At 41.8% G+C, this 12,949-nt stretch overlaps 1 protein-coding gene across 9 annotated transcripts in view; it reads left to right on the forward strand.

Annotated features, from left to right (window-relative positions):
- The window catches only part of LOC107114616 (sodium channel protein type 2 subunit alpha), an 89,314-nt gene extending 79,765 nt beyond the window's left edge, over positions 1 to 9,549 (forward strand). For 6 of the 9 annotated variants that reach the window (XM_015416160.1, XM_015416157.1, XM_015416156.1 and 3 more), the window contains 5 exons: positions 106 to 159; positions 5,257 to 5,394; positions 5,986 to 6,090; positions 7,066 to 7,336; positions 8,357 to 9,549. In XM_015416160.1, the coding sequence (XP_015271646.1) occupies positions 106 to 159; positions 5,257 to 5,394; positions 5,986 to 6,090; positions 7,066 to 7,336; positions 8,357 to 9,549 (1,761 nt within the window). Of the gene's footprint in view, positions 1 to 105; positions 164 to 5,256; positions 5,395 to 5,985; positions 6,091 to 7,065; positions 7,337 to 8,356 lie in introns of all 9 variants that reach the window. The other 3 variants (XM_015416165.1, XM_015416161.1, XM_015416164.1) reach the window with 1 other exon arrangement.
- The last annotated feature ends 3,400 nt before the right edge of the window (positions 9,550 to 12,949 follow it).

The raw sequence follows: 12,949 nt of genomic DNA on the forward strand, positions 1-12,949 counted from the left end.
ATATGCACACACACACATATACATACACAGTATGAATGCTTTCTTTGAGAATGGTTGCTATCTTGCTTATGAAGAGCAGGCATTAAGTATATCTTCTACTTGCAGGCCACTTTTAAAGGCTGGATGGATATCATGTATGCAGCTGTGGACTCACGAAATGTAAGTATGTCGCTGTAGCACATTGATTTCTTTGCTCTCAAACTTCACACAACTATTATTTTGGCTGTCATTTCTCAGAACTGGTTTTTGCATGTTCTTATTCTGAGCATATAAATGTACTTTATATCAAGGCAGACCATTGGACCATCCAGCCCAGTACTATGTAGACTGACAAGAAGCAGACCATGTACTTTCTAATTGGAGATGCTGGAGATTGAACCTGGGACCTCCCTCTACTCTTTTTTTTTTGTTTTGTTTTGGGGTTTTTTATTTTGTATTTTTTATATGTCCGTGTGAGTGCACCTGGAAGTCATGGCGACCTCTGGTGACTGACCCCTACTGGCAGCCTGGAGGATATTCAGAGTGCTGGCTGAATAAAATCTGTTCCCACCTCCTACCTCTGGTATTCCAAGGAGGCCTCCCATCCAAGTACTTGCCAGAGTTGACCCTGCTTAGCTTCCGAGATCTGACGAGATCGGGCTTGCCTGGGCTGTCCAGGTCAGGGCACAAATGCTCTACCACTGAACAACAGTCCTTCTTTATTCTATTGCTAGGCCACTTAGTTCTGATGTAAAATGTGAAGCTGCTTGCTGGCTGAAGTGGTACAGGGCAAGAAGGGGCCGTACCATGTATGATTTCTACATGTTTGAATTAGCTCTTAGTTTGCCCTGAGTAGCTGAACTGTTTTCTCTGTCCCTACCTTATTCGATAGCTCACATACACTCTAATTGGCTGTTCTCCACTATTACTATCTCTTCTGTGATCTTTAGCTATGCAAAAGTCTCAAAGACCTTCTGAGCAGATTCCACTATTATCACTAAGCAGCTCTGAGTAATAATTCCGTTTTTATGTCTGGAAACTTATCTTACTCTAATACCAAATGGAAGGTTTCTAAAGTGGGAAAGTACAAACACTAAATTACTCTCAGATTGAAACTTAAATTAAAACCCCCTAAAATCTTAGCTAGCTAATACATCCAGTATTAATAAATGAATGCAATAAGGAGAGGCTTTGCCAATTGGTCTTAGGTGTGTCTCCAGGAAATATAACAATTTCCACATAAGCCCAAAGGTAAACAGGACAACCGTCACTGAGGCCTGATCCACACAATGATGCAAGTGGTTATATAGGAGTAACACAAATCATATTTTCCTTTGTTGGTTATACACATGCTTCATCTCATCTTCTGAGTTTCAACTCAGAAGATGAACTTAGTGTCCCGGGGAGAATTTGGATTGCTGTTTGTACTCATAATATGCTTTAGAATATTTGTGAATCTCTACCTTGTACATGGTCAGTTTTCTATAGCAGGATTTTGTTTCCCGACTTTGGATATCAGTCCACTATTGGATTCTGGCTGAGGAAAAGTTTATGACTTGAAATGAGCTGAAATTAAACCAGATACCTTGTCCTGGATTGGATTCTTTGGAGTGTATTTTTCTGGACTGGATTCAGCATACTTGATATCAATGCTCCCTCTGTGTAGTCTTGTGAGCAAAAATTCTACTTTGTGAGCTACCGGCATTAAAGTTGTGAGCGAGCGATTTGGCTGCTGCATAGATTAGTCTGCTCTGGAGCCCCATCCTTCCTGAGCCAAGGCAAAAATGTGTGAGCCGGAGGCTAAAAAACTGTGAGCTAGCTCACACTGACTCAGCTTGGAGGGAACACTGCTTGATATATTACATCTTGATTTGAATGTTACATACTGATGGCACATTGTCCCTGACAAGGCAATTTTACTTACACTCTTAGGACCTAAACTGGAAGGTACATATTGGTTCAAGTATATACAAGTACTTCTGACACAAGGCCAGATATATTCTTGTGGCGCCAAATAGAAACTTTTTGGTGTGTCATTCAATTCCATATTGGGACATTCCAATTTTGGTCCTATTTTATTTATTGTTAATTGCCTTACATGTGTTGCAGGGACTCTGTTGCTTGTATTTTGCACTGTTTGACCTCTGAAGAAGGCTCTTGTGAGCCAAAACACATTAGGTCATATACTGTCTTTTTGTGTGTATTTGTAACTTGAACATTTTATGAGACTTTATTAGAGCAGAAGAATGCCCTAACCAATTTGACCTTGGAAGGTGGCACCGTGCAGGGGGAGAGAGCATTCAGCAGCAAAGAGTGGCTGACTCTCTCCCTACTGGTCGAGGTCCTTAAGACTTTTAAGGAGTTCACCCAAGTACTCTCATCTGACATGGCAAGCTTAATCCAACTAGCTGAGGGAAGATGACTGTCTTTCTGGACCCAGGTGCAGGGGGTGCAGACATTGTTCCAGCAGTGTGTGTGCTGGTGCAGAGGCTGCAAGAGGACATCAAGTCCTGCTTGGAACCTCTCACCCAGAATGTAATGTATTGGAAATCGCTTACACATGAATCGCCTCATTCACTCCCCATGCAAAGCTTCAGCCGGATGAAGGCTCCACTGAACTGCATTGCCATTGGTTGCCCTCTAACAGCGATCAATCAGAAACTGTACAGTCTACAGAGAGGGAAAGACTCTCATTGGTTTTTAACTACACAATCTTATTGGTTGTTATCTGTAAATAGGCGTGGCTATGTTAGCCCGGGAATGTTTAAAAGGAGCCTAGCTCCCAATGTTAAACTGTTCTGGTTATGAATGCATTTGAGTGCTTGTTCGTTACTTCATTAAAGCTGAATCACTTTGCTGAAATCACTCTCGAGTCTTTGTTAGCAGCGATCTAACACAGAAGAAGGTTGGTGACCAAGCAGGGCCAGCCCCAGGTTTGTTTGCACACTAGGCAAGGCTACGTTGTGGGGCCCCCCCAGGCAAGGCTACCTCCTGGTGCGCCCCCCATGTGCCTAGCCAGGCTGTGCGGAGCCCCTGGAATGGAAATGGAGACTGTGCGAAATCTTGGCGTTCAAGCTTCAGAGGCACTCGAGATGATCCCACCGCTTGCCCAGACTTGTCCGGAGGACAGTCTGCTTTGTTGTCCTCTGAAGGCAGAACAAAGAGCAAGGAAGCGGCTGGCAGCACTCGGGCTTCTAATCCGGAGGACTCCCCACTTCGGCATCGCCAGCCCATCAGCTAGCCGGCCAGAAGGCAGTGGCTGCTGCACAGCGAGGGAGTCGCACCCACCGCCTGCCAGATCTAGCTACCCAAAGAGATGCAGATGGGAAAGGTTTGCCTAGCTGTGCTGGGGATGTGCTCTGCATTTCGAAGTGGAATTTCAGGGTCCCGCACCTATGAGTGCATGGCCCAGGCTCCTTGCAGAAGACGGTGAAAAAGCCTGTGTTTCTCGAGGAAAGGAGGGGCGCCGGCGGCAGCATGTTACTTCTTCCTCCAAGAGCCTCTCCCCCCCTAGCTGAGCAGGGCACAAGGAGAGGGGAGGTGGGGGAGGGGAGGGGCGGAGGCAGGCCAGAGCCTAAATTTTGTCTATGGCGGGCCGGCCCTGAACCCAAGCATCAAGGGCAGCCTCACCGAGAGGGCTGGCCAGATCATTTGCCTCAGAGATAAGCTCTCTCAATAGGGGAGGAATTTGCAGGCCAAGTGGGGCAGGCTGCCTCCAGTAGAGGTGGGGAGGAGAAGCAGCTCTGAGGAGCCTAGAGACAGAGCTGCAGCTGCCTGTCACTGGGGCTCCTGTCCCCTCCCACCCCTGTAAAGAAACACAATAGCAATACAGCATGCGTGAGCTTCATTTTAGGTGCTTCTGTGGATTCTGCTTGTTGTAATTGGCATACTTGCATCTGCTTTACTAACATCTCTTCTTGTTCCAATGAAATTTGTGGGGGTTTTTACATTTTTGAGAGTGGTAGGAACAACATATTTGACAATGCATTTATTTATTTAGTGCACAGAATTGTGCCAAAAGGTGCTGGTGTTCAGTTCAGGGATTTTTTAGATCACAGTTGGAATGTGGATTTTATATAGCACCAATGCTCCCTCTAAAATGTAGAGTCTTATGAGCAAAAATTCTACCTTGTGAGCTACGGGCATTAAAGTTGTGAGCAAGCGATTTGCCTACTGCATAAATCAGTTTGCTCTGGAGCCGTCCTTCCTGAGCTGAGACAAAAAAGTGTGAGCCAGAGGCTAAAAAATTGTGAGCTAGCTCACACCAACTCAGCTTAGAGGGAACACTGTATAGCACCAATCAAATTGTATAACTACCCTGCTGTTTCTTTCTACTACTGCAGACTACAGAGAGGGAACTTGAGTGCCCCAAACCCCCTCCCTCTTGCATTCTGGGACCTTTTTTGGGGCAGTGATATTAGTGTGTTTGTGTGTCTGTGTTATTATCTTGTGAGGTCTGACTGGCCGCCTTGCTACTGGCATGCCAGGGTGTTTTGACTTGGATTCTCTGGTTTGATAGTGGTGCTGTTGGGCTTGCTTCAGTTGGTTCTGCTGGGATTCTCTTGTCTGATATTGTTTGTGTTGGGCTTGCCACATTGGTGTGTGGGTCTGCTGGAATTCTCTGGTTTGACTTTGTGTCTTTTAGGCTTGTTGGTTCTGTTATTATTGGAAGGCTTTTGGCCAGTGCTTGCTTGCTCTTGTGTGTTTGGCTGTTGACTTTGCCCTGAAGAAAGTCTGGAGTCTTTTCCCCCCCATAAAAAACAATGGAGACAAGTAGGATGGCTGTGGCACCTTGTTCAGGGGCCTAACGAATTGGACCATTTGGACCAATTTGCTTGAAACTTGGGGGGTCTTTAGCAAACAGGCAGTACTAGGACCCCACAATTTTGGTGTCATTTGGTTGAAAAACAAGCCACTCCAGGCCCCCACCTTCCAGAAAAAGGTCCTCAATAGGGAATAATGAACCCAAATAATTTCAGATTCCCAGAAAAAATCTGATTACCAAAACAGTATTGGGAGACCAGAATACCCCTAAATAAATCTAAAACTGAAAAAATCTTTTTTTCTAGGTGTACATCCTTAATACTGCTTGTGGCTGCATAGCATTTTGGGAGACTTTAGAGCTCTATAGAAACTTCAGATCATTTTACCCAAGGATGGTTCCATTAATTAAACTGGTATTAAGCACTGGTCTTGAGATACATAAGAACAAAAATATTCCAATTTTATATTAATTGATCATGTTTATTTGGTTTAACATTTGTGTTTACTTCGTAGGTAGAAGAGCAACCTAAATATGAGGATAACCTGTATATGTATCTTTACTTTGTCATCTTTATCATCTTTGGCTCTTTCTTCACCTTGAACTTATTTATTGGTGTCATCATAGATAATTTTAATCAGCAAAAAAAGAAGATAAGTTAATTTTATCACTCTGTTTTCAACACATTGTCAAGGGTTGTAATGATGACGATTCAGCTGCTGTTATGTTTCCCTTAAGGATTTAAAACTGATGAATTCCTTTGTTGAAAAAAATTAAAAGATTTTTCAAGAGCCTATTTTTTCTAATATCTGGCTGGCAAAGTCACTGTCCAACTGTTCTTGGATATCACATGTTTTCTGCTTTTCTTTTCTGGTGCTGTCTTATTAATTTCCATAGAAAAAGCAGATTCATGCATACAAAGGAATGGGCACACTGGCCTGTTTCATCAAGTCAAAGGATTAGAGCCAAAATGTGGACATTGCTCCCTGGTAGCATTTCTGAATTCCCACACTATTAAAGGGGGGGGGAATCTAGTAAAAGAAAATTATATACATACACTTCTGAAAACAAAGGCAATATCCTATCCCTTACTAAAAATTCATCCTCCCCTATTTATCCAGTGCTGAGGTACAGACTATAGGCCTAATGGGAAAATACTGCCCATTCTATGAGAATAATTATGAATATATTTGTTTTAAAAAAGAGGTACCTGGTTGTAACCAGTTTTGGTTTGGTCACTTTACTTTGGAGGTCAAGACATCTTTATGACAGAAGAACAGAAGAAATACTACAATGCAATGAAAAAACTAGGGTCCAAGAAACCACAGAAACCTATTCCCAGGCCAGCGGTAAGCCTCAGGAACTTTACTATGATTACTTACTTTTTGTTCTTTTAAGTTATGTTTTAGAGTTAGTTGCTTTGCAAATAAGTGGCGATTTTCATTCCCTCATACTTGAACCAGCTATTATATTGAAGGCAACTTATCATCAGAAGGAACATTTAAAAGACACTTTCTTAAACTGTTTCCTTCTGAGTACTGGAAGTCATAAGCATACCTACTATTACTAATTTGGAACACTATAACCATAAAATTTTAATCTGTTATCCTTCCAGTACTATTCAGGTAATGGCTGTAAAATCCACTAATGCATTTATTTCCAGTGCCATGTTGTCCCACCTCCTGGAAGGTCTGATAGAGGCCAAGGAGGTAGTTATGTTGCCTACTCCTCTCCTATGGTCTTTGTAGTTTATATCCTACTAGAGCAGTGTGAGAAAAGCCACCTAGCAGCAGTTCCTTCTCTTCTGAAGAATGAGTTTCATAGTACACCACGTTTTGAGTGCAGCTTAATTAGTTTACTGTGGAATGAATTTACAAATGTCCTGAAGAACTATATTTTTGTAATATGACTAAATCATGAGGTAACTGAATAAGCTTACTTGAGCTGCGGTGGCTCAAGTGGTTAAGACGCTGAACTGCAGGCTGTGGAAGGTCAGTAGTTCAGCAGTTCGAGACCCGGGTGCCGCATGATGGAGTGAGCTCTCATCTCTAGTTCTAGCTCCTGCCAACCTAGCAGTTCGAAAGCAAGAAATTGCAAGTAGATAAATAGGTACCACTTCGGTGGGAAGGTAACAGCATTCCATGCGCCTTGGTGTTTAGTCATGCCGGCCACATGACCACGGAAACATCTTCAGACAGCGCTGGCTCTTTGGCTTTGAAACGGAGATGAGCACCGCAACCCTAGAGTCGGATTCGACTGGCTTTCGAGCAAGGGAACCTTTACCTTTACCTAACTGAATAAGACATCCTTTCCTTCATCCACAGAACAAATTCCAAGGGATGGTTTTTGATTTTGTAACAAAGCAAGCCTTTGACATCAGCATCATGATTCTCATCTGCCTTAACATGGTCACCATGATGGTGGAAACAGATGACCAAACTGATGCAATGGAAAACATTTTATACCGAATTAACCTGATCTTCATAGTCCTTTTCACTGGAGAATGTGTCCTGAAACTGATTTCTCTCCGATATTATTATTTCACCATTGGCTGGAACATTTTTGATTTTGTGGTTGTCATTTTATCCATTGTAGGTAAGGACAAAATCAATTCAATTACAAAATCAATTCAATTGCATGAACAATTTAAACAATTAAAAAGTATTTTTTACTTTAATTTCTAGGAAGACTTTATAATATCAGGGGTCATTTTGTAGAAAAAGAGGTGCAGGAGCTCATTAGCATAACTCATTAGCATAACTTATTTGCATATGCCACACCCCCTGACATCGCCGGAAGTGTGTCAGAAGGCAACACCCACTGCTCAGGCTCCACTGGACTGTTTTGGATTGCTAGCTATTGTGGGGGGGGGACGTGCAGATCTGCCCTCGCAGAGGAGGGAGAGCTTGTACCTGGATAAAACTTGGTCTTAAAGGTGCCACTGGACTGTTTTGGGCCAGGGGGGCAGGGGGGGAGCTCTGCAACTTACCTGGCTGCTTCTTGCTCTGACTGAGGGCTGCTGGGAGCAGGGGGTGTGGCTTGTTGCATGTGCCCGCCCCCTGGGCTCTTTACTGCTGGAGCTCCGCTCCTGTGCGCTCCTGCAGGAAATGACCCCTGACTTTATTACTGAACACTGTTAATTAACAGATCACATAAGTTATCCATTGTATTCACCATTCCATAGGGTTTTTGTGTTTGTGTGCATAAGAAGTGCTTCAGCATATACAGAGAGAAATATTTCATGTTACTCTCCTTCAGTGTTTTTAAAAATCCTCACACTTACTAGAGGTATCCTAGCTAAACACTCATGGCTTAACCTGCTATAGGTGTTTATAGTACATTAAGAGAAAGCTTGGAATCTAATTTTCTACAGCGTGGAGAGGAGGAGGAGAGGACGAGATTAGATTTATACCCCGCCCTTCACTTGTAGTCTCAGAGTGGCTTACAAACTCCTTTCCCTTTCCCTCCCCACAACAGACACTCTGTGAGGTAGGTGGGGCTGAGAGAGCTCATGTACAAATAGTCAATATTTTAAAGGGTTGAGTCTGGAGTGTACAACTTTTAACATTCAATAGATGTAATTTTAACCTTTCCTAATATTTTCCCCCTTTTTAGGTATGTTTCTAGCAGAGATTATTGAGAAATACTTTGTGTCCCCCACCTTGTTCCGCGTTATCCGACTCGCCAGGATAGGTCGAATCCTGCGGCTTATCAAGGGCGCTAAAGGGATCCGCACTCTCCTTTTCGCCTTGATGATGTCTCTGCCTGCCTTGTTTAACATTGGCCTTTTGCTTTTCCTCGTCATGTTCATCTATGCTATATTTGGAATGTCCAACTTTGCCTACGTCAAGAGAGAGGTTGGGATTGATGACATGTTCAACTTTGAAACCTTTGGTAACAGCATGATCTGCCTTTTTCAAATTACCACCTCTGCTGGCTGGGATGGTTTGCTAGCACCCATTCTTAACAGTGGGGAGCCAGACTGTGACCCTAACAAAGATCATCCAGGAAGCTCAGTCAAAGGAGACTGCGGCAACCCTTCTGTTGGGATTTTCTTCTTTGTCAGCTACATTATCATATCATTTCTAGTTGTAGTAAACATGTATATTGCTGTTATTCTGGAGAACTTCAGTGTTGCAACAGAAGAGAGCGCTGAGCCTTTGAGCGAGGATGACTTCGAAATGTTCTATGAGGTCTGGGAAAAGTTTGATCCAGATGCGACCCAATTCATAGAGTTTAGTAAACTCTCCGAATTTGCTGCTTCACTGGATCCACCTCTTTTAATACCAAAACCAAACAAGGTTCAGCTTATTGCAATGGACTTGCCTATGGTAAGTGGTGACAGAATTCACTGCCTTGACATCTTGTTTGCTTTCACAAAACGTGTTTTGGGCGAAAGCGATGAAATGGATGCCCTTCGAGTTCAGATGGAAGATCGGTTTATGCAAGCCAATCCTTCCAAAGCCTCCTATGAACCAATTACAACCACGTTGAAACGAAAGCAAGAGGAAGTATCTGCTGTCATTATTCAGCGAGCCTTCAGGCGCTACCTCTTAAAACAAAAAGTTAAAAAAATTTCCTGCCTTTTTAAAGATCGACTCAAAGCTGGAGATGACACGCTTATCAAAGAAGATATGATAATTGACAAACTCAATGAGAATTCTACTCCCGAAAAAAACGATATGACCCCTTCCACAACCTCTCCACCTTCCTATGATAGCGTTACAAAGCCCGACAAAGAGAAATATGAAAAAGACAAATCAGAAAAAGAAGATAAAGGTAAAGATATCAGGGACAGTAAAAAATGAGCAAAGTGAATGGTTCCATTTGTGACAAATTGTTTACAGCCTGAGAAAGTAAAGTCTTATTTCAAAAGGACTCCCTATAGGAGGTTTATGCCAAACTGACTGTTTTTACACATGCAGACACACTCACATATAAATATACCTATAAATATATATACAAATGTTAGATATATACTTAAGGTCAGTGCCTACTAACAAGACAGTGACCCCCTCGTCATCCAAATGCTACTCTGTAAAACAGGGCGGCACCCTTGAGAGGGGGTTACTGTTTTAATTACCAGCTGACACTGCTGAAGAGGAAAGAAAAATGGCTACCCAGACTGTAGGAACCAGTCAAAGAGGTGCAAAGCTAGGATTTCTGCGTGTTTAACATGAAAACACTCGAGTACAATAACTGTATCCACTGTTTGCATTCCAACTGCCACATTTTTGCCATATTTTTACAAAAATCCGTGTTGGTGAGGTTGTCATTTTTTTAATTCACAGGTTGTTTACTATTATATGTGACTATTTTTGTAAATGGGTTTTCTGTTCCAGGGTGGGTGGGCGCAGGGGGGTAGGGGGAGCATATGAGGAGCAGCTGTTCTCCTGTCTGAGTCTCTTGTAATGTACAGACCGAAGCGATGTGCATGAAGGCATGCTGCACTTATAGACCATGCATGGAAAACGATAAGACTTTGCACAAGAGTTTTAAATACTTCCATGTTTCAGGATGGCTCCAGATTCTGAGGTGCTTAACAACAGTATACATCTTTTGTGTCTCATCCTGACAATTCTTAATGTGCCTGTAAGTCTCATAAAATCAACAGTTATTCAATAGAGGGTTGTGGGGTTTTTTTTGTTTTTTAAACAGACCATTTGGTTGTAACGTTGATACGAATTGAAGTTTAAATTGCGGAGGGGAGGAGGTGTAGTGTTTTGGCAAGAAAATGTGTTCACTTAAATTGATTTGGAAAGTGTGTAACTGGCCGGAAGAAAGGGATGTGGGGTAGGGGAGACAAACCCAGCATTTTTAAGTTTGTTTGTTTTTTTGCTTTCTCCCCCAAGTATTGTTTAGCCATCTTCTGCTCTCAGCAAGGTTGACATTGTATGTGTCAATGAGATAATGCTGTCTATGTAAATAGTTTTTTCAACCCTGTGGTGCATGTTTGAGCAAAGGAATAATGACCTGTGCACAATATTTATTGCATCAAATATGTACCACAAATGAGTGTAGTTCGCAAGCCTTGAAAAGAAAAAAAATGATGTATTCTGTACCATTATAAGTAGTTTGGAGGCTATCACTGATGCATGTTGTTTATTCTTCTTGCCTTCGCTGCTGTATCTTACTTGGATTTGTTCAGAAATCTAATATGGGAAGCCATACATCAGTGGTAAAAGTGAAACAAATTGTTCAACCGGACATCATTCCTCATTTCATCAAGCAATAGTTTGCAGCTTTCGGGATTAAAAAAAGAAAAACAGCTTCTTGCTTTGCTCTTATTTTATTCTTCTCTTTTGAGTGAGTGCTGTACAGTGTGTAGCCAAACTGTACATGTTTCATGTTGGAAACAGCTTAATCTGTTCAAAAATACATGTTTTAGAATTTTCTAAGGGAAAACAACTATAAATAGTGTACAAATATCATTTGATTTTATTTTTCAGCATTTTGTACATAAATGACAAAACAAAACTGACTTTCAGGTTGATGTCACAGGCAGTTATTACTTTCTGTTCACAGCACTTTTTAACCGAAGAACTTCACAAAGTAGTCGAAAAACGAGAGGAGAGAATGGGAGGTAATGTTAGGTTTCTGTTCTTTTTTTTTTAATTAGTACTGTATTTTTTGCACACATCTTAATGTGAATTTTCAGACTGAGTCCAAAATGCACTTGCTTCCAAATAGCTATAACTTGTAATTGAAATGTGGTGGGAAAGATTTGTTTGAATTCCTAGCACTGCCTGCATCAGCAGTATCAATTTAGTCTATTTATTCATAAAATCCTTGATCTTTTCCAGTGTTTGTTTACATAGACTAATCTTATTCTTGTTGATTCATGCTGCACTAGAAGTCTTCTAAGTATTATATGCGGTTCCACAATTATATTTTTCCCCACAAGAACTAAGTAGCGAACTTATATATTTGATCACATCAGGACTTTTATTTTAAATTTCATTCACAAGCAAAAATTAAATGTTAATTCCTCCTTTTACTGAAACTGTTGACTTTGTGTGTTGGTGAACTGCATGCAGGAAAATGCTATTACCATAAAGAACGGTAAGCCACATTACAATTCAACCAAAAGAATAAAGACTTCATTTTTTTATCATACTTAATGGTTCTGTCTTTGTGTTTTATTGTAAAGCTTTTATGTGGCTGGCATTCTGACTCTAAAGATAGAGCATGTGAGGTTCTACACAGTGCTTCAACGGGGCTTTCCCTGGAGCAAGTGTCGTGGGACCGCTCAACAGGTATCTGGCTACAGATCTCAGGTTCCAGGAGCAAGGAGCAGTCAAGTTCTCGAGGACCTGAAAGAGTTCACAGCTGCTTAGATTGTAGCCTGTCGAACTCGTTTGTTATGCGGGCCAGATCTGACATAAGTGTCACTTTGTTGGACCAGGCTGGGTCATGTGTGCCATAAAATGTAATGCAAGGTACAGGAGATACAAACTTTATAAAGGACACAGGCAAAACCAATTAACAATATTATTTTTATTCAAAATACAAACATGCTTAAAACGTTAACATTCATACAGTATTTCCTTAAAGTATCTCCCTGATGCCTGCCCTTCCACTTCCACCGCCCATTACTCATTATTACTGGGACAGAATACAGGGACATAATGCACAGCCTCTGTCATCTGGCAATAGAGGTAATGACCAGCTGCTCATGGTCCGGATAAGAGCCCTGGACAGGCCATTTCTGGCCTGCAGGCCATATGTTTGACACCCCTAGGTTAAACAGGTCTTAATTTGATTGTTCTCACCACTCATAAAACTGGATTGCACATGCCGGCAATGCACAATTTCACATATTTGATTACCTTTCTGTGGCTGAATGTGCTGGGAACAGGGTTCCTGGATAAGCACTGTGTTTATAGGAAACTAAAAGAGACCACTTCATACTGTGATCATTAAGTTACTAACATGCCGGGCCAAATTTCATATGCCATGACAGTTCCATGACTGGAATTCTCCCCAGAACACTGGCGACAGATTGCTGCCACAATTTAAATAGCTCCTCTAAAGCTCTGGTTAGCTTTGTGAGAAGGAAAGGACAAGTACAGCATTGTTCTTTGATCTAGAATTTTAAGTAGGAATCTCTTCCTCTATAAGATTGTTACTATAGCCGTGTAAAAGGTAAAGGTAAAGGTTCCCTTGCTCGAAAGCCAGTCAAATCCGACTCTAGGGTTGCGGTGCTCA

The sequence above is a fragment of the Gekko japonicus genome, unplaced genomic scaffold (assembly GCF_001447785.1).
Source record: "Gekko japonicus isolate JY-2015 unplaced genomic scaffold, Gekko_japonicus_V1.1 scaffold445, whole genome shotgun sequence".
Taxonomy (NCBI): Eukaryota; Metazoa; Chordata; class Lepidosauria; order Squamata; family Gekkonidae; genus Gekko; species Gekko japonicus.